The sequence below is a fragment of the Agelaius tricolor genome, unplaced genomic scaffold (genome assembly GCF_023055355.1).
Source record: "Agelaius tricolor isolate 1412-34295 unplaced genomic scaffold, bAgeTri1.0.p SCAF_16, whole genome shotgun sequence".
Taxonomy (NCBI): Eukaryota; Metazoa; Chordata; class Aves; order Passeriformes; family Icteridae; genus Agelaius; species Agelaius tricolor.
The window spans coordinates 10,048,243-10,069,708 of NW_027269276.1; the positions used below are offsets into that span (position 1 = coordinate 10,048,243).

The 21,466-nt window shown below is 39.9% G+C and overlaps 1 protein-coding gene across 4 annotated transcripts; it reads right to left on the reverse strand.

The window, feature by feature from the left end:
* Positions 1-744: 744 nt before the first annotated feature.
* GABPB1 (GA binding protein transcription factor subunit beta 1) lies at positions 745-21,065 on the reverse strand. Of its 4 annotated transcripts, none has more exons than XM_071441439.1 (9): positions 20,942-21,065; positions 14,124-14,231; positions 13,144-13,311; positions 12,482-12,676; positions 11,280-11,391; positions 10,786-10,899; positions 8,958-9,143; positions 7,538-7,653; positions 745-2,547 (listed from the first exon to the last, which is right to left on the reverse strand). In XM_071441439.1, the coding sequence occupies exons 2-9, from the start codon at positions 14,229-14,231 to the stop codon at positions 2,395-2,397; spliced, it is 1,152 nt and encodes a 383-aa protein (XP_071297540.1). In that variant the 5' UTR covers positions 20,942-21,065; the 3' UTR covers positions 745-2,394. The 4 variants fall into 4 exon arrangements, with proteins under 4 accessions (XP_071297540.1, XP_071297539.1, XP_071297542.1 ...); XM_071441438.1 differs by lacking the exon at positions 20,942-21,065 and adding an exon at positions 20,704-20,859; XM_071441441.1 differs by lacking the exon at positions 20,942-21,065 and adding an exon at positions 20,640-20,822.
* Between the last annotated feature and the right edge of the window lie 401 nt (positions 21,066-21,466).

Sequence of the window (21,466 nt, forward strand, 5' to 3'; positions counted from 1 at the left end):
GGGTTTTCTTATGGACAATGAGGAATAGAATATTTGCTCACAGGAAACAGAATTAATAGAAAAGGTTCATTTCATTGTTTGCTGCCAACATCTGCTGTCACAACCGTGGGAAACTCTCCACTTGGATGTTGCCACTATCACCACTCAAACAGTGCCACTCTTATCATTATTAAGAAATCACTGAGATTACACTGTTGTTAAATTTGTGGGATGTGAGGACACAAACATTATTTTCATCACAACATAATTCACTGCAGTGATGCCTAAGCAGCACATTTCCCTTGGTTAACTGGTTCCTCAATCTGCTAATGACATAATGGATAGTTCCTGAAATAATCCCTAAAATAGAGCAATTTCCAGTTAACCACTGCACAAGACTTGCTTCAAGTCCTAGTACTAACATGATGATGTCCTTGAAAACAATTCTTCTAAAACTCATCACCATAGATTTCCCATTTCTATCTTTTGATTATTTTTAGTTTGAATTTGCCAATCAAAATCAAATTTACCAAACACATAACAATAAAAATATATTTAGAATTTTTCCTAACTGCCAAATCTATAAACCCAAGTCAGATTTTGACCGGTTTTACAAAGTTTTGTACGGTACAATGCAATTCTTTTCCCATTCGTCCCCCCTACCATTTAAAGCCATTTTATACCCAAAACTATTTTTTCATGTTTTTCCAGATGTCTAACACAGGACAGCTTTGACCTTCTCATTCACACACAAACCAATTGAACTGATTCTACACTTTATATATGTGGAAAAGATATTTAATTGTAAAATAGAAAAAGTAGGCCAGAGTACAGTTTTAAGGGTAATTCTTCGTGTACAGTATAGATAAACCAGACTTTTTGCTTAAGTTTATATAAACAATTCCATAAAAGCAGTGAACATGGAACAACAAAGCAAAGCACAAAGAGTTTTATCTTACAAAAAACGGATCTGCACAGTAGTTCAAAATTTAATGTAACACAGCACTGAACAATCTTAAGGCAGCTCAGTCTAAGCACAGGACTAGAAGCCAGGAACTCCTGAGATCCATTCCCAGGTGACCACAGGTTCACGTGGTGGTAAGCCAGTCATTTCACTCCCTCATGTTGCACTTAAACCAGTTATAAAATTGAGACAATAACACTCACTTACCTGCCTCAGGCAGAGCAGTAAGGGTTCTTTAAAAGATTTTACAATGCTCTGAAGATGTAACGTGCCATATAAATTTTAAGCATAATAGATCACTGCACAGACACACACAAACACAGTATCACAGTGAGGAACAATGATGCTGGCTAGGAAGAGCATCACTACAACATAAAAAAACTTACTCGTCCAATTGCGTAATTAAAATGCAAAAGTCCGTTAAAAAAAATGTATCACTGAAGTCATTTCAAGGCTATTGGGGAAGAGAGACCAATAGGGATAGTCTAAAATAGCTACTATTTGTGTTCCAGTGGAGACATTCCTTTCTATTCATTACTGAACTTTAAAATGTTTGTACAGGAAAATCGTAAGACACACAAAGTGAAGTTTCGACGCCTCCACTACCAAATTTTGCCTCTTAATATGTAATTTAAGATACTTTTTTGTTCTCCTTAATTACAAATTACATTCTTCCAAGAAATATACCATCCACAATAAAACTGGCTGCTAGCTTACTTCAAATGACCTATAGGCTAAACATTTTTCTCATAATTTTTCTCATCTTTGCTGAAAAATACCTATGCAAGGTGTATGTGTAGAAATTATAAAAACATGCAGCATATGTACAAACTGAAAAGTTTAAAAAATATTAGCTTCATATACATGTAAATCTACTTGGATATATCTGAAATTAAATATAAAAATTTCACCACCTAAAATAAAAAAAAAAACCAAAAATGGTTTTCAGAGAATCTGAGACAACTACTTAAAGCTGTACAAAGATTTCCACCTGGAAATGTCTTATTCAGAGAAGTTGAGCTGTTATCATGTAGAAATAACTGTTAATTAATTTTGTCACATAATCAAATTTCAAATTGTCAGCTTAAATCAACATCACCCTTAAAACTGTTCTGTTTTTCAGAAGTTAGATTCATACTAAAATCAAAAATTTCACAAAAACATTGGCTTTTCATGTTTCTGGATCCCTTCAAAAAGATTTATCAACTCATTTTGAAACTGTAAAAAAACCAACTATTTACAGTATTTAATTTTAAATACTTTTCACAATTTCTAAATTCAGAGTTTTTATGTTACAAGAAATCAATCAGAGCTCACGGCTTAAGTCCAGTTATCAACTTGTAGCATCTTCTCTATCATGAAATCCCATGGCTGTACCTATATAGTGTACAGTTCAAGATTGTACTGCAGGTTTTTGAAAGTAACAGGCTTTGCAGTGTGTTCATTTTTTATTAAACAGCTTCTTTATTAGTCTGGAGGCGGTTCATTGCCTCTAACTTCTGCCGATAGGCCTCTGCTTCTTGCTCCTTCTTTAGAAGCTGCTGACGATATTTTTGTGCTTCTCTGTTTGCCTCATCCAGCTGTTTCTGAAGAGTTTCTCTTTCCTATTAGAAACAGAACCAGCAATATTTTGTCAAATAAGTATCAAATACAAGCTAAAAGGGCAAATACTTTTCCTTTACATGCAGTTCATGTGTTAGGGTATCATGGAGAAGCTGTTCAGTTCTCACTGGGGCAAACCTGTATGAATGCTGCTGTGCAAATTCGACCCCAATTATCAAGCAGCCAACTCCCCACACAGGGCTGCAAGTGTGGAGACACTAAACCCCAGTCTACTGAGCTGCAAAGGTACCATGCAAATCTTCACCAAAAAAGAGCTAAATGAAAAAAGCAGAAGCGTGGTGATTAAAAACTAACAGAATATATGAACATTTCCCCAATCATTCCATCTAACAGGCTTGTCCCTTGCTGTTGTATATCTAATCAAACAGTAAAAATGACAAGCTGTTACCTATCAGCCATCTGCACTGGAGAGTGTCATGTCAGCTGCCCACTGACCAAAGCATAAACTTAACTGTTTCCAAACAGGGATTGATACTCTGCAATCCAGAGGTCCAACCACATCCCCAAGGACACTGTATCTTTATCAATTAACAGACAATTAGCCAGGTAAGCATTTTTCCTTTTAAAAGCAGCTAGTAAAGAAATCCTTAAGCAGCTGCAAAAATCCTGCATACAAGTTTGCTGAGGGTGGATATAAAATGGTTTCCAAGCAAAATGACAGGAGAAATGCCACATCCTCTGAAGCTGCCTTAGGAACTGAGGAGAGCGCATTTCCATCTCCAGTGATGCAGGTACTGTCATTTTGTCTGATGTTGCTCTGAGCCCAATTGAAAAAGCAATTTGCTTAGGAAATAGTTTTGTTTTGATCAAATATTCAATCAAATACCATTTCATTGAAGTGCATCATACTTTTATGAGTAAGGTAGTGTTGGATTTTAAAAATCATTCTTTCCACTGTAGTTAAGTAGGAACAGTAAGGAACGTTGCCAGAGAAACAAGCCATCTCCCAGAGAAACAACTTATCAAAACACTGAGGTCCAGTGAAAGCAAGTCGTCTTTTCACCATATTCCCATGCCAGCAGTTCCATATCACATTCCCATTTAATACCTCTAACAGTTGTCAGAAGTTTCAGGCCCCACACTCTCCTAAGAGCATCCCTATTCTTCTTCACTCACATATTCTCATGGTATAAAAAATAGAAAAATACTCTGCCTCCCTTCTGCTTGCTCCTGTTCTCAGTACTTGTCACAGTCACATTGAGCAGTCACATGTCAGCTGAATGTGCTTAAATACAATGACAGAGGTGGTCAGATCACTGCTAACAGCAAAACCAGCAGGTGAAGGAGATAATATTTACAGGTTATAAAGAGATTAGCTAGAACACAGAACAAACTCCAGTAAGTGCAACTTGATTTTCAAACGGGTTTTAAGAGCTGAAGGCAGCAGGCTAGGGTTTGCTTCATTTGGAGCATATGCTGATAAAATGAGAGCTCATCTGATTTTGTCTACTTATTTGAAAAGGAAGTTCAGCTTCCACCTCTGAAAATTTGGATTCTGCTTTTAAGGCAACTTTAAGGATGGTCTGCTCATGTAGCAACTAACATGGCAGATGCCAAATGAACAGCAGAGCCTACACCTCAGAGGATCTGAAACACACCAATGATCCTCCAGCACCAGCCCAGCCAAAAGTTCTGTCTGTACTATGAGGGGACCAACAGCTTATGTAAAACAGCCTCATGAATTAGAGCCTTGGTGAACAGAGCTACAAGACAATTCCCAGTGAATTAGTCAAAACAGTAGAACCTTCCACATGTGGAAAGCAGCCTTTCCTTTGTGAAGGCTGGGAGGAGCTGAGCTGGGCATTATCTATCCCATGAACTGGTCTCATAAAAACCATCAAAAACCTAATACTGTCAAGAAGCAAAGCTGCTCTATCTGCTGGCCTGCACAGAAATAAGAACCATTGGTAGTTCACTGGCAAGAAGTCCTGTGTACATTACAAACAGCAAGGGGCTATCCCTGCTATGGAATGTGAGCAAACATTTGGGGACGGAATCACTGCTGGGGAGTGAGGGCACACTGCAAACATTTGGGGATGGAATCACTGCTGGGGAGTGAGGGCACACTGCAAACATTTGGGGATGGAATCACTGCTGGGGAGTGAGGGCACACTGCAAACATTTGGGGATGGAATCACTGCTGGGGAGTGAGGGCACACTGCAAACATTTGGGGATGGGGAGGTTCTTGAACAATATTTTCAGAGTATTTCCCACAGAAGAGGGAACTAGAGCTGCATACCCAAAAGCAGTACAGCACGTAAAGGAAAGGATAAGAAAAAATGGAAGAAAAAACCCAAGCCTCCAAGGCATGGCCAGAAGATAAAACCAGTATCTACCAGACACACTAGCAGTTCAAAGCACAGGGATTAGTCCAGAAGCTAACAGGTGGAGTTTTTAGACTGTCACAGTCCCAACAAACAGAATGAGTTAAGGAGATGAAGCCAACTGGTCTGTGTGGCTTGGCAGTGGCAAGAGCCCAATGCTTCTGGAGGAGCAACACATCTACTGTGGACTCAGTGGTCAAAACTGGCTCTCTAACTTTGACATCCAGAATAGGGAGGAGGACTGTATCTCATCTACCAATTCAATCAAACCCAGAAAGTGTTCTTGGGACATTCTTCAGAACACAACCAGAAGTGTTCTAGAGATCTGGAGTCCTTGTATATCACCTACCCAGACAAAAATTAAATAAGAGGATGCTCAGTGCTCTAAAGAAATCTTCCATTTTACCAGGGAATTTTCTTCATACATGTAACTTTTCATTGACAATAGGAATACCTGTAACTAAAATAACCAACCACTCTTTTAAACAACACAAAGACACAGGATATGAATCCATTAATATAATTAGTTCACAATTATGATTATTTTTTAGTCTAATCAAATGATTGTCCTGGTTCTAATGCATGTCACATTTCAAACATGGAACATGGGAGAAACAGTCAAATTAAAGAATGAAAATAAAGATCAATATATGTTAATGAATTATGCATGAAAATGAAAAACAGAGTATCTGTGTGACAGGGTTTTTTTGCTGCCATCCCATGTTTAAAATATCAAACTGCTTAGGAAAACTGCTGTCAATCTACAAAATGAGCTGAAATGTTTTAACTTAACAGACCCAGAATAGAAAATTTAAAAACACCACTACAGCTTTAGTTGTTTCACAATACTTTCACAGGAAAGTTTGTCACCCCACATGGATGAGAGGATTTTCAACTACAAAAGCTTTACAACTACAGTGAACTGTTCACACACAATGAACTTAAAACAGCTGAAAAAAGCATTTAGCCTTGAATCAACCTTCATAATAAAATAAAGGAATGAATTAGAGCGAGGCAAAAAAACAAACATTTTCTGCATTTCCACATTCTAAAATATTTTTTTAAAATACTTTAATGAGGGGAAGGGTCCCACTCCAAATTTAAATATCTACTACTGTCTGTGATGAAGAAATTTGAAGTGAACCAATTTTGTGTGCACTTCTTTAGTAGCAGTATCCACTGCTACTAAAGTAAGGTAGCACCATACCCCTGTGAAGCACCACAAGGCCTTCACACAGAGGCAGAGGTCTGTATGTGCATTTCCAGTTGAACAGGTAGAGACAAGAAAGTCATCAAAACTTCCACTTTAAAGCAAAAGACCAAGTAACTCATCTAAATCTACTTCTTTCAATATTTGAGATATATGTTTAACATATATAAATAAAAATGGTAATTCCCTTAAAAAGAATTCTTGGTATTTTTATACCAATTATCTGTAATTAAGAACACATCAATTTATCCCTTAACCAATCTGGATTTTTTAAAAATTAATTTAACAGAATTACTAAAATGCTTAAGGAAATGTAATTTCCTTTATGAATAATTCAGGCAGATTTTTAGAAGTGTGAACAAAAGAAATGCTTTTATTTTAACAGTCATACATTTTAAAAAATGCAGCAAGAAAATTTCAACTGTCAGGATAATCTGTAATGACCACAAAGCTGCAAAGGCCAAAAGTATTTGATGCAACAACTTAGGGACATGGAAAGTAAATGATGAGAGGTGGTAATTATTGTTATTAGACATGGATAACATATAGCACATACTGTACAACAAAAAGTATTCAATTAGGCACAATTTGATAATATGAACAGAAGTTGGAGAATACAACCTTGGATAAATGAAATATCATGGAGTTGACAAAATGAGAACTTACAGTCTAGTCAAAGCAGACAGCAATTTTCATAAACTTTTGACCAAAACTGGTCAGCACAGTTAGAAGTAACAGGAAAAGGAATGAGATGGTTGACCTTTTGTGGCTAATATAAAAAAAGCTACAATTTTAAACTGAACCATTTGTCATATAAAAAGGAAAGAGCTCTCAACATTCTTAGGTCTTTTGCAGTATAGTTTAAAAAAAAACAGATGGTGCAAAGTTGTGTAGTAACAAACTGCTTCAGAATTTAAAAAAAAGGTGGGGGACACCACACAGATAAAAATTAACAAACACAGAATCTTACTGTTTCACACTTCCATCAACAGTTATCTAGATACCATGAATGGAAAGGAAACATTGCTAAAAATGATCTCACAATCAGAAGCATGTGGCTGTAACAGAAAGATGAGGGTACAGGGCTCTCATTCACTCCTAGTGGAAAGAGTCAAGTCACTCGATAACGTATCAGCACCCAATTTGAAAACCCAGCTAGTGATCTTCAAGAAAAACAAAAAAATGTTCTCATATACCTAAACAAGTGTCACTTTTACGTGCATGACCAGAGATCAAGCAAACAGCCCTCCTATTTTCTTTTTACAACAACTTTGTAAAAGATGAATTTCAGTTCCAGGAGAGACTGAACAAGTTGAACATTTCACACACTTCATTCTGTGGTAACACAGAAATTAACCTCCTGAACAATACAAAAACCATAAGCAGATCTCAGTCCTGAACACTGTTCAACACAGATCACGTAACATACTCCTTACTTCTATTTCTGCAGACTCCACACGATTTTCAACAATCTCAATGCACTGTCTCTTCATTGGCGGTTCTTCACTTATTACAGTTTCTTCAGCAATGTCTGTTGCTGGAACTGTTAAAACTGAAAATGTATTTGTACATGTAAATACATTTATTTCCAACAATATTTGCACTACATAAAACTTGTATTATTTGAGCAATTTTATTAACAGCAAAAAATGCAAATACTTTTGCTTGTGACAACATACCTATATAATAAACTGCACGATAAGCTCAGTGAAAATCTACTAAAAACTTTAGTTGCTTGTATGCTACTTAAGAACTTTAAAATTCCTCATTATTGAAGCCTACAGTAATTAGCTGTGGAATATCACTGTCATTTTTCTGAGTAAACAGACATGGCAGATAACTGCAGCAGAGTCACCAGCCTGTCAACTCTAACTTCTGTAGCAGACCATTTATATAATATTTCTTGAATAAAAGCTAAATACAAATCTTGCTTTTGTTTTAATACACATTAAGTAACCTAAAAATCCAGTAATTAGCCATAAATAAGAAAATCAGGGTTCTCAGTAAAGTCATACTCTAATTCCTCACACAGCCATCTGACAAATAAATGTAACTGCCACCTCAGTTGCCATCTACAGCCATTCACTCATAATGATAACAAGATAACAAGGTGTACTAGCTCAGGCAACCTGGGAACCAAATAATTTGCCTCCTGTGTACAACTCTTCAAGCTTCACACTGGGAGTCCTCATGAAGAAAGCAGAGAAGGGATAATTTTTATCTAAATAATGCCAAGGGATCTTTAAAGAAACCACCCAAAGCATACACATCACAAAAAAAGGACTTATCACACTAGCAGCTTCTACAAAGTACATATAGCCCAAAAAAAAAAAATGGTGTCACTCTGGCTTCACTGGTTCTGCCAGTGCTGCTCTAAACTTCAGGCATGTAAGAGCTGACACTTGTCAGGTCAGTGTGTCAGTGTACTGACACTCCATGGAACTTGCAGAGATTGCTTCATGCATCAGATTTCTAAATCCAAGCCTCACCTCCCCACAGTACTTCCAGCAATGCAATAGTGTAAGAATTAGAAGAAGGTTTTTGTTTTACTCCATCATTTAGTTTCTGTAACAAGTTTGCAAAAATCAAACTTACTGAAGGCAAAGCAATCTTAAATGTCCCATGTTTCCTCCACAGTTTAGTAACTCTTCTACTCTGTCTCCTAAAGCAGAGGCTCAGCTGACATGTTAACCCACTGAACTGCAGAGGCTTATGTCTGAGCCTTCCCTAATATAAGAATTCACAGATGTACACAAAATGGTCCAAGCTATTTGCACCTAAAAAGTCATTACTATTACTGTTATTATTACAGCTAAAACAGTTCCTCAAGCTGGAATCATACAAGTGTGCACTCACCTTGCTGCCCATCTGGCATGGTCACAATGATGGGCTGCCCTATGCCACTGGTTGGAATGGAATGCAGGTTGCCCAGCTGAATGCCATCTGTAACTATGGTAATAACCTGCTGCCCTCCAGAACTGACCACTTGCTGAATGGCCCCATCCACAGATTCTGCAGTCACTACTTCTTCTGTGGCCACAACTAGCAACAGATTAGTAAAGGAATTAAGTCAATTTATAAATGAAATTTTATGACTTCAAATGCATTTTGGTACAGCTAAAGAAACATTCATTCCATGGCTTTCATAACTTGACCCCCCCAATGAATACTTTACTATGTATTATATTTCAAATAGAGTCTTTTATCAGGCCAACATAAAGCACTCACATTTTGACATTTACATGCAATACCATCCTTGCTCAATACAATTATATTGATATACCTCACTCAAAATTGATGCTTTGTGGTCAGTGTTAACAGGTCAGCAAGAACAGCAGCTGCTTTTAACAACACAATGAACTTCTGCATTGTACACAAGCTGGACTAAGTTACACTAATAGCAGAATGAAAAAAAATTAACTTGTAATACTACCTTGCCACTGTATGTCAGGACCCAGCTTAGATTTCTCTACTTAATATAATGGTCTTCAAGACTAAAGGACCCCTAGAGAATCTTAAGTTTTGTCTGTACTCCATGAGTACTTCAAACAACTTTATTTCTTATACAAAGTATGAAACAAGACTAAAGGAAAAGTTCAGCAGAGCTGACATTTTTACACCTTCAAAGAAGAAAGATAAAGCTTAAGAAGTAAAATAAACCTTGTATGTATATAATTTTATAGGTAAAAGTGAAAAATTCCAGCTCAACTATTTCAAATTCATGATTCAATAATGAGTATAAAGCAGTGAACTCCCACAGTTCTGTATCACTTCTACAAATCAAGGCAGGACAAGGAAAGCCTGCATTCAGAGCTACAGCACACAGCCCAGCTTGCACTCTATGCTGCAAATGGGGTGCTGTGCTACCATCCAACATGATGCTGAGACAAAGAGCAAGATCATTGGTACCACAATCAGGGAAACTCAAGAACACTAGCTCTGTATTTTATTTTCAATTTGTCATGGTAAAAGCAAAGCCTTTGATTTAAATAACAGACATTAGAATGTTCTCTATCTGCAGAGATGAAATTAAAACCCTATAGACTGTGTTGTGATGTTCAAGATGACAGAAGGTAGCTAAAACTCTGAGGCTTTCATCTTTTAAGTTAATTACAATGTAACATACACAGAAAAATCACTCTGTAATTGAAATAATGATTGCAGACATTGTCTTCTGAAGATCTTTATGTTTAGAGATTACTATAACACTGCCTAAATATTCACAGAGTGTTTATTCAGGAAACCAATAAAGCAACTCCCACATGAATAAGTGGTGTTGTATTGAACTTGATTTGGCTTCCAAGTACAGGCTCAGCAGTAAGAAAGGCCACTGTCATAAAGAAGTCTCAATTGGAAGTGCCAATACTAGGTGCTGTGGCAAACAGCTCTGATCTTTCAGTGTCAAACTCAGTGTTGGGTTTTAGTTCTGGAAGGAAACATGGCTAGAACTTCTTCAAATCTTGAAAGAAAATGGAAGATTTTGTCTAAAAATAAGCTATTCTATATAAAAAGAAAAAAAACCCAAAAAAAACCACAAAAAAATGGTCATTATTCCTTCCTTGCTCTCCATCCTTATCTAAATCCATAGAATCATTATTTACCGCACTACTTCACAACCTGACAGAAACTTGAAGTTATGTACTTTAAATTCATTAAATTAGTTTAAATGACTTAGCTTTCTAACCTGGTGTTTCTGAAGAATTAGACAGTGGAGCTGATGCTTCTGCCAAAGCTGCCAACGTAGCTAATACTGATGTTGATGAATTTCCAAACTGTACAGCAGACACTCCTGTTTCATCTAGAAGGATGATAAAAAAGTTAGCTGATAAATTTAAAACCAGCAAAGTCCCTTTTTCTATTTTTATTGCACTGAAACTTTTAGCACACACTCCATTTTCAGCAGCATTCTGCTGAACCAAAGTGCTATTCTGAAGTGAGGTTTGTTAAGCAAATAGAATTTCTGATAATTTATGACTGTGAAGATCGTTGTTTTAGGTATGTACATATTTACAACACACAAAAACCACTGACGAGGAATATGGTAACTCTTCTTACCACTGCTTTTCCTCACAACTTTCCACTAAATGGTGAAAATCAGTGAAAGTATAAAATCCCATAGCTATCCTTTAGGCATCTAAATACCTGTTCTATTGGATGTATTTGCAGAAGATACCAGACCTGTTAGGTTGACCACCCCTCCAGGCCCAATGATGAACTGCGGCGTGGCTGCGTGTATCGTCACAGTGTCCGGACTCTCGGGGTTCGTATTGATTTGGTTCTGCATTGCAATCTGGACACAAAGGGAACAACATCATTCCCACTGCAGCTACAAAGGAGCTGCTGACTTGTGTAAGAGCTACAATTCTTGCATGCTTCACACAAACAAGGAGGAGCTCCCTCATTGCACTCATGCAATACACATACATCGTGTCCTATCTCCAAGTACATAAGAAACTTTTTTTTTTTTTTGGTTGAAATCTAAAGACAGAAAATCTATTGGAGTGAAAGAGTTTAACAACAGCACTACTTCTCCCTACCAGTTATGTAAACAATGAGGACAAGGCTCTTTTGCAGATATGCAAGCTCACTTATCTAAAAGAGAAGTCTGAAGAACCAAGACTGCTGGGGCAGATACATATCATGAAAAGCTACTCTGACAGCTCTGCGATTGCCACGAAATGGACGTGGCAGTCTTTGTGTCTTTCTATGAATTATTACTAACTTCTGTTTACTCCACCCTTTCTGCAATCAGAAGGAGGCTACAGGAACACACCAGAAGTTCAGACATTTAAAGACATAGGGAGGCTACAAATTTATACCATGGCATAATGATATTTTTCATTTGCTTTGCATTCTTTTCTCACTAAGATTTATCACTTACTTTGCTTTTAACAACACTATTGAACAAGGAGCACACATTTCCATGGAATTATCCATTAAAATCAATTCTCCAACAATTCAATCTTAGCTTTTCTAATTCTGGAAAAATTGGCATCTCTTCTGTCCTGTCTGAAGTCCAACTAGGAAATTAATATCCATATATGAAGCTAACTGAATACTAGGGGATAGTCAGAATATACTGTCAGAGAAGGGAGTTTTTTTTTACACCTCAATTTTAAGGAGTCCACCTACCTCTGTGTATTACATCACTCATACTTAAGAAAATAAAGAATACTTATCCTTGACTTTTTAGGTAGTGAAAATGTTCTTTGACCAAGTAATGTTTACTAACATTAATCTCATTTCATGAAATGAACTAGACTGGAGTTTGGCATTATCAATATATGGTGTCACAGCTGCTACAGTAAAAGCTGAGTTTATGACATGGGTAATCAAGTACTTTGCTGCAAGTTCCCTTAACATCAGGAATTAAAAGTTACCTGTAATATTTCTGCAATGTCTTCATTTCCATTGTCTACTGCAATATCTAATGCCGTTTTGCAAAATTTACTCTGAGCATGAACATCTGCTCCATACTTTATCAAGAGTTCTACAACTTCTTGGTGGTGATGTTCAGTAGCCCAGTGAAGTGCAGTCATTTTGAGCATGTCCTTGGCATTGACATCAGCACCATGCTACAAACAAGATCATTGCATAAATTATGTCATTACAAATATCTCAATTAAATAACGCTGGTCACAGAATGAAGCCCTAAATTGTTTTTCTCCATGAGGAATGCCCTGTTACCTTACATTTACTTATTTTTTTAAAAGTAATCCAATCCATCTACCAAATACATTATTTACCTCAAAAGGATTACAGATTCCCTAAAGTACATATTACTTCTAAAATCTATTACTAAACACAGTATCAAATTAGGGAGTATTCTTATTTTGAAACAGCAGTAAATAATTCACCTGAAGTCATGATGATTTTAATGTAAAATAAATTACTGTTCAATTGGAAAACAAAGTTCCCAATGCACACAGTTTAACTATTCATGTAATTTCAATGCTGGTTTCATGACTAAAAGCAAATTGCAAATATCTGATCATAAACCATTGCAATAACCCCACTTCAGACTTGTTTCAGCAGTTTGTACCTTAAGTAAGACTTCTACTATGCTGGCATGGCCTTCTGATGCTGCCATATGTAATGGAGTCCTGTCCACTTTGGTTCTGGCATCCCGACTCACACCTGCTCGCAGCAACACTTCTGTGGTGGAGTAATGTCCATACTGTGCTGCTAGATGAAGTGGAGATGTTCCCAGCTGTAAAGAACACAAAACATGCAGATCTAACAGATGGCAGGGTAAAGCATTTCTTCTTACTCTGAAGATACCAAACCCAGGTGTCAAGATGCCATTTCAAAACCATTCTCCCTTGTATCTCAAGGAGAGAAGCTGTTGAGGCTTTTACACAATATGAATGAGGTAGGGAAGTTTGTCATTGCTTTCTTTTTACTCTGTTTTTTTTTGTCTTTTTGACATGTAACATTTCAAGGGGTCTAACCCCATTTTTAGTGTTGGTCAACAGGGACCTTTGGAAGTCAATTAAGTCCAATTTACCTCCTGCTCAAAACGGAGTTAATTTGGAAGTTAGGTCACTAAGCAGATGAAGGCCCTTAAGAGCTTGTAAATGCCCTAGGAATTTTGGGGACCTGACCTCTCTCTATAACCTATTCCAATATCAGCATATCCAAAAGACAACTCAGTACCCCTATATCAGGGAACTCTCAGCTGCACATATTAGGTAGTTAGGACTGTTTTCATAATTCAGACCTCTTACTATACCAAGTGCATGAACACAGTAACTAGGAGGATGATTGCTGCTTTTTCCCATTAACCATTCCAAAGTTCATCTTGAAAGTCACCAGAATGAGCTCATTCACAGTCTGTTACCAAAATCAGTAGGAGGTCATATGAAGAAACAGACATGTTTAATTTTGAATTAGACATTAGATAATGTGAATGCAGAATTCCAAGAAGAACTGTAATATAAATACTGAATTGTAAGAATAGTATTTCTTTCTTCAGGTGAGAAAAGTAAGATTGACTTTCTCCAGTGTAAAAGTGTTCATTACCCAGTCTGTGGTAAAAGGTGCTCCATTTGCCATCAAAATGCGAACTTCATCATCTTGACCTGCTCGTGCAGCTTCTAAAAGTTTCTTTCCCAAATCTACTAGTGACATCTAGTGAAGAACATAAAGGAATATAAAGACAAAATAACATTAACACTATTTTAAATACATACATGTTGCCTTTCCTTTTTTTTTTTAATTGTTATTTCTGAACTACTCTGAAAAGTTCAGAAACTGGAGTTGATATTTTAGCCACGAGAACAAGCTTTATTTTATTGATTGCAATAAGCAGTTTGGTTTTAGAATTACTTTTGCCAGCCAACCAGAACTCATACTGGTGCAAAGATTCCAGTATGACAATGCTGTAACCACTGCAGCCGTAAAGTTAAACAAAATTTAAACTGAACTGGATGAACATTTGTATAGCAGAAGGTGGTTTCAAAGCTCTCACCTGATACTGCAACCTTCTGCAGCTTGGTCCAGCTTTCAAACAGTTCTACATCATGGCTGCTGTGCCATGCACCCAAAGGCACTATATCCACTTATCCAAAATGCCTTAAATGTATTTAGGGGGTACCATTATGTAAATACACTGAGATAAGTATGAAACACAACACCATTCTGACACCTTGCCCATCACTATTTCTGTTCACCCTAAAATATCATTTCTGTATCCCTATGTGCAAAACGACACAATAAGCATATTATTGTCCTACATACAACAGATACATGAAATAAAACCTTTGCCTGAAAACAAATATTACTGCCTGCTTTAACTGTCTACAGTTACTAAAACCACGTGAAGTGCAAAGTTTTGAGACCTGACTGAGACACCAGCTGAAAAACCTTCACATCATGATTGGATAACGTCCCTTTTACACCAAGGTTCCATATAATACTTGCAATAATATATGTAGACAAATTACACCTGTTTCTATTGCATCAAAGATTTGCTAGAAACACAACTTTTTTAACTTGCCCCATTTCATACTTGCTATTAAATTTGTTTGGTAAAAAAAATTAGAACTAAACCATAACTTATGCTACTAAGCAGGAAATACTACTACTAACATTTTAGTATACCTATAGCTATGTTTTCCACTACCAGGATGCTAAAAATGGAATTGCTTTCATCAGTTTAGTTTCCAGTCACAAAGTTAAGCCTGTATATTACTAATAACAGCAGTTGTGAGGCCATGCAGCCAATGTCCTACACAAAGTGAAGACTGTATCAGTCTAGGAAAGAAATCCCATTGAACATACAAATCTATCACAAAACCAGTATCTTTAGAAATTTCCCTGTACCTGGCTGAACTGGCACATTGCTCAATGAACTGAAAGCTGTTGACTTTGGAAGAAACTAGAAAGGAAACCAAAATACTGCAAAAGCAGTACTGAACACAGATCAGTAGGGCTGTGAACTAGGGCAGATTACCACTGACTGCAGAACTGACTGCAGGCAGCAATATTCCTGTCACCAAAATACTCCATTTATGTCCATCCTTCTGGTACATGTGAACACACTGATTTGTCTCCAGTCAGAAAAGGGAAGAGAAGCAGGAAGGTGGCAGGACAGGACAAATACTAACAATGGGGAAAGGAAGGAAAAAAGGAATACAGTCAGATGCAGAGGAAGGGACAACAGCTGTCTCTTTTCCATAAAGGAAAAAAGCAAAAGAGAAAATCTAGGAAATATCCTAAGAAATGGAGTAAGAAAAAATTGGTCGTACCTGTTAAAAAGAGACACCAGAAGTAATAATACCAAACATAAGGCAAGAGATGGCACTTGGCAAGTGCAGCAGTGAAATGAAGGAATAGAGCACTCCCTTTAAATGGCTTTTTTTTTTCCCCAGTGGGGATTGCAAGTCAAGGAGGAAAAGTACGCTCACAGACAGACATCCTTTTTCTGGTGTCTAATACCACCACATCAAGGCCCTCAGAAGTAAAGGGAAGCTGGAAGTTAATTCAAAATAGGGAGGTTACAACTAGCTCAGAAAGACAACTATCCATTTTCCATTTATTTTTGGTTTAAACAGCAGTAGAGCAAAGGAACCAATAAAATCTCATTTTGGAATTTGTGAATAATTAAGGCTGAAGGAGACCTCTCAAGATCACGTAGTTCAATATCCCAGTCAGAGCTGGCCCAGGCCTCAGTCCTGTTGAGTTTTGAATGTCTCCCTATGGATGAACATCCTACCACTCCTTCAGCCTCATTCCAGTGTCCAACCACCCCCATGGAGGAGCTGCCTTCAGTACATATCCGTCTTCCTCCACTAACCAAAAAGACACTTATGATAACAAGTTACACTTACTGTCTGTTAAACTGAATTAAATTAGTCTGTACATTTAACAGCCTGTTCAGAGCCCACTGCCCACATCTATACACTCCTGAAATCAACTGCAAAGCTGTTATGAAAACCCTATGCAGCAAAACTTAAGCCACCCCCCCAAAAAAATATCAATTATGGTGGCCTGCAAAATACCAGTCTCTGTCCCAGGAGATGTTAGGGACAAACTTCAGATCAACATCTTTTCAGAGCCTCCCTGAACTCCCTGAATTACTGTGGAGCACAGTCAATCAAAGCACACCAGTTCTCTTCTCAATGCAAAACTAAACAGCTTTATACTACACTTGATAAAACATGTTCTAATCAAGGAAAAAATAACTTTCATTACTGCGTATTCCTAACATTAAGCAACACTCTCTTGGTTGATAGGTGGTGTTTGTATTTTAAACAAACACAAAACATCACACAAGTTGGTATATGCCTCACAATGTCGAGTTTTTACTTCAGTTACAAGAGAAATGAATCAAGTTTCAGTTCTCATGGGGTACTTGGAAGCATGCTTGGGCCATCTAGTGGAAAAAAGAAAAAAAACTCACAAAATTCCACTGTTCAGCTAAAATAATAAAAATCCCATTACACATCACTGATGCACTAACAGCAGCAAACAAAGAGGCATTTCCCACAAAACTCATGCACATTTAGTCACTTTTAACCAACAAATACTAAAAATTTCTGAAGAGTAGTGAACCCAAAGCTGATTTCCACTTGGCAGCCCATTCCAAGGACTGGTACTGCAAGAAGCCCCCCAGTGACAACACACCCAACCTCCCCTACACTCATCCAGAGTCCTGGCCAGAGCAGGGTCTGCAGAGTCCCAGCCTCCCATCCCACAAAACCTTCCCAGCTGCTCTCTCAAGATCACTCAGCAACACCACAGTAGTGCAGTGATACTATCACAAGCAAGATACAATAATACATTTAAAATTGAAATGAGATTGCTATTTCAAAGAGCAGTCTGCTGCTACTCCACAGTGCTAAAATCAACTCTGCTGAACAGTGTTTGAGGGTTCTCTTCACTGTGTCATTTCCATCAAGCTCTGCTAGCATGACAGCTGTGTAACACTTTGCATGAGGACATTTTGGAGAATAAAAGCATCACTGGCTCTGAAATAAAGACTTGAGACTGTTGGAGTTACTCTTATGGCAATGTGATAATGTTTTCAGACTTCTATGAGCTCCTACACAAATGTGTGAAGAGAGGGTTTTGTCTACAACTGAGTAAATAGGGAAGAGCTTCTGCTGGGTTTAGATTTCTCTGATTTAATCAACTCCTGAACTTCCACATTACTGCAATGTATTCTGCACAGTCTCATTAGCCAGATGCCACAATTAGCTGGTAATTAAAAATAACATCAAATTATTATTGCTATTTTACTTATGTTCAGAGGAAAATTATGCTACTTCTATGCATTCATCTTAGATTTAGGTTTTTATACCCTCTATAGAACTCTGAAGATCACACTGTTACCAGAAGGGTGTAGAATAGCACTCAACAGGAGTTTAGGTGGAACTATGTGTGAAATAGGCTCTGTGGGAAGCGAGTGGAGCTAAAAACCTGGCAACCTGGGATGCCTGGCTACCACACCAGTCTACAGACAACAGAGCAGCAGAGACTGCAGTCCAAATTAAAATCAAGTTTGGCTCAAAATGTTGCAGCGTGTCTCAGAGTGGTGTCCTGCCCCCAAGAGCCCAGACCTGCTCCTCTTCTACCACTGCAGTGTTGAGCATCAGCTGGTCAGGATCAACAGGCCCAAAGCAGCTGCTGCAGAACATCTGGCAGCATGGAGATCTCCCAGCCCAGTGTTTGTCCCAAGGCTGTCCCTGAAAAGGGACATCCTTCCTCTGGAGGAGCATGGACTGCAGCAGTGCAACTTATCAAAGGTACCTGAATCAATACATGCTGTATCTCTGATAAGGATATCTTTGAATATCTCTGATAAGGATATCTTTGAAATCACAAAGTTCCATTAAAGGCTCATTAAACACTTTTCCCTGCTTATGACAGATGGCAGAATTGCACTTAGAAGATGGCTGGAGACCCATCATCTCTTACATCCATTATATCTGGAAAAATAACACCCTTTGAGAATGTCTTTTTCTTTCCACTACTTAAAAAACCAATTTAACCTGCTTCCCCAGACCTGACCTTCAAAAATGCTACCATCCTACTGATTTCAACATCTCACAGTATTGCTAGAAATTCAGAATAGCCATTTCCAGCTAATTTTATGTGCCTGTCCATACCAAGGTCAGCAATATTTTGAAGTTCAGCATAAGTACTTAGCTCTCACGAACAGTTTGGAATAATTTTAACGTACATATCAATTACCAGTGATTATAGCAACTTACTATAAACTCAAAAACTTCCTGTCTGGTTTCCTACATGAATCAAACATCTTTTGACAATGATTTCACAAGCAATACTTCAAATATTAATATAAATATCATAGGCTTAGACTATCCACATTTCTATCATGATAGTGAAAATTACACTAATGTGCTAATTGCAGTCAGCTTTAATTCCAGTGCTTTCCTCTTTCCTCTGACGGTTGTATTTGTACTTAAATTCTCTCTGGTTTGCTTGAACAGCAACATGACCTTCATGTCAGACATGCATCAGATGAAAAATACCTGATGTGAGAAAAGCAAACATTGTTGAATAGCTTAGTGGCAAAGACAGCCAGGCCTGTTAGTAATGCAGGTCTGTCCTCCTCTTAGCCTCACACATTAACTTAAGCACCAATCAACAATGAACTCAAATAACTCAAATAAAAAGACTTTTCTACATCTTTTTTTACAAAGGAGAGCACAGATTTGGCCATGATCTGTAACATCTGAAGAGTGTTATGCAACAAGGGTGAACCATTGGCACCAAGATTTCGACTGGCACTGCCAACAATCTACAGTTTTCACAAGTAAATTTGGCACTAGATACCAAAAAGGTTAATTTGCAGCAGCTGTGATTGACATGAAGCATCCAAGGGCTTGTGATGTAGCCTTTGAACTGTACCACAGCCTTAGGAGACTATATCAGGTTGATTAAGCTTGAAAATACCATCAAATCAAAATCATCCACCTCCTACCAACAACATCCATTTTATCATGAGGAATCTTCCTCGACAGTTTCTGTCTGGCACACAGGCCTAAAAAAAAATCCAACTGGAAAACAAAGTGTTTTCAGCAAAGAAAGTAGGTCATGAACAAGAGTCTCTATTTAGAGTATGTTGATCTGCTACATATACTCTTAACCTTACTTACACGGCACAGTTATGTTCCCTTACAAATACTCGTATGCACAGAAAACTCAGCTAACTGCACAGTCTTACTAATAATTCAGAAGCAACGAATAACTTAAAATAGGCTGAAGAACTACAGAGTATGCATTCACAACTCTGAGCACATTTAACTCTACTATGAAGCATTCGCCGTTAAATCAAAGCCACCTTAGCAAGCAGGTTAAAGGAAAATACACAAATGCCTTAAGAACTACCACAGACGACTTCCTACAGGGGATTTCACCGACGTGCCACCAGTGTCCAACCAACGGAAACTACTTCGACTATTTGGGGAAATCAGAACAAAAAAACGACAATCCGCACTAACACATCGTATCCCACTTTTATGCTCCCATCGTACGCTTTATTAAGAGTCCAAAGCAAGAGTTACAGACTCCGGGTGAGGGGAAACCGCTCCCTTCCCGCCCGAGCCGCCTCTCCCCAGGGCACCTTTGGCGCCAAGCTCGCGCACGCAGCCCCGCCGCCTCACGAGCCCGGGCCGCGGCCCCGCCGGCCCCCCCGGCCCACGCGGGGCTCGGGACCATGCCCACGCGGCCCGCACCGCGCTGCCCGGCGGAGAAACCCGCGGGACGAGCCCAGCCCCGCTCTGCCCCTCAGCTCCCGGGTCCCTCGCCGGGCGCGTCGCGCTCGCCCGCGCCCCGCGGGCCGCCCAGGCCGCCGCCGGGGCCCAGCGCGCCGCCCGCGCCCCCCGCGCGGCGGGGTCCCCGGAAGGCCGGCCGGCCGCCCGCTCTCCCCGACAGGAAATCCTGGCTGGGCTGGGCGCTGCGGAGGGAGCCGCGGCGCCGGGTTCCGGGGGAAGTGGAATTATTTTTTACCAGCGAAGAGATCAACTTCCACATCCGGTAACAGGGCCCTATACAAAGGCGCAGACTGACCTGGAAAAGCTTGGCCGGCCCGGGGGGGGTGAGGGAGAGACGGGGCGCGGGGACGGGCCCTTACCGTGCTGCCGGCCCGGCCGCCGCCGCCGCCGCCGCACCGACCCGGGGCTCCGCAGGCCGAGAGCCCCACACGAGAGTCCGCGCCGCGCCCGGCGGAGGGACACGGCGGGCGGAGGGGAGTGGCGCGGCTCCGCGCGGCTCTGCCCCGCCGCGGGCGCGCGGGCGGGCGCGAGGCGGCGCGGGGCGCCCCGGGCGGGCCCGGAGGGGCGCCCGGCACTTACCATGGGCGCGGGAATTACCTTATTAACACAGACATCGAGGGAAAAGGGGCGCGCGGAGGGATACGGCCTCACCGCCGCACAGCGCGCATGCGCGCCGCCGCGGGGAAAGGCGGGGAAGCGCGGGCTGGAGGGGCCCCGCCATGTTCCGTTCCGCTGCCCGCCCGGCGGGGGCAGGGCCGGCCCCGCGCTCTCGGCGGGCCCGGGTGGCCTCCCTAGAGGCAGCTTATGGAATAAGGACAGGGGTCGCTGTCCCGAGTTACTCTGTGGCACAGGGTGGTGGAGCTTGCGTTTCCTGCCTCGTGGCTGCTGGAGCTCTGCTTGTGCTCCCAGGCGAGGGTACGATCTCTGAGCATGGACTTGGCTGCCTTGCCTGTCTGAGGCAGAGTTGTGGAGATAATCACGGAATCAAATCGATTGGAGAAGGCCTCAGAGATCATAAGTCCAATGTGTGACCCAACGCCGCCATGTCACCTTAGAGCAACGGCACTGAGTGCCAGGTCCAGTCTTTCCTTCAACACCCCCAGGGACGGTAACTCCACTCCC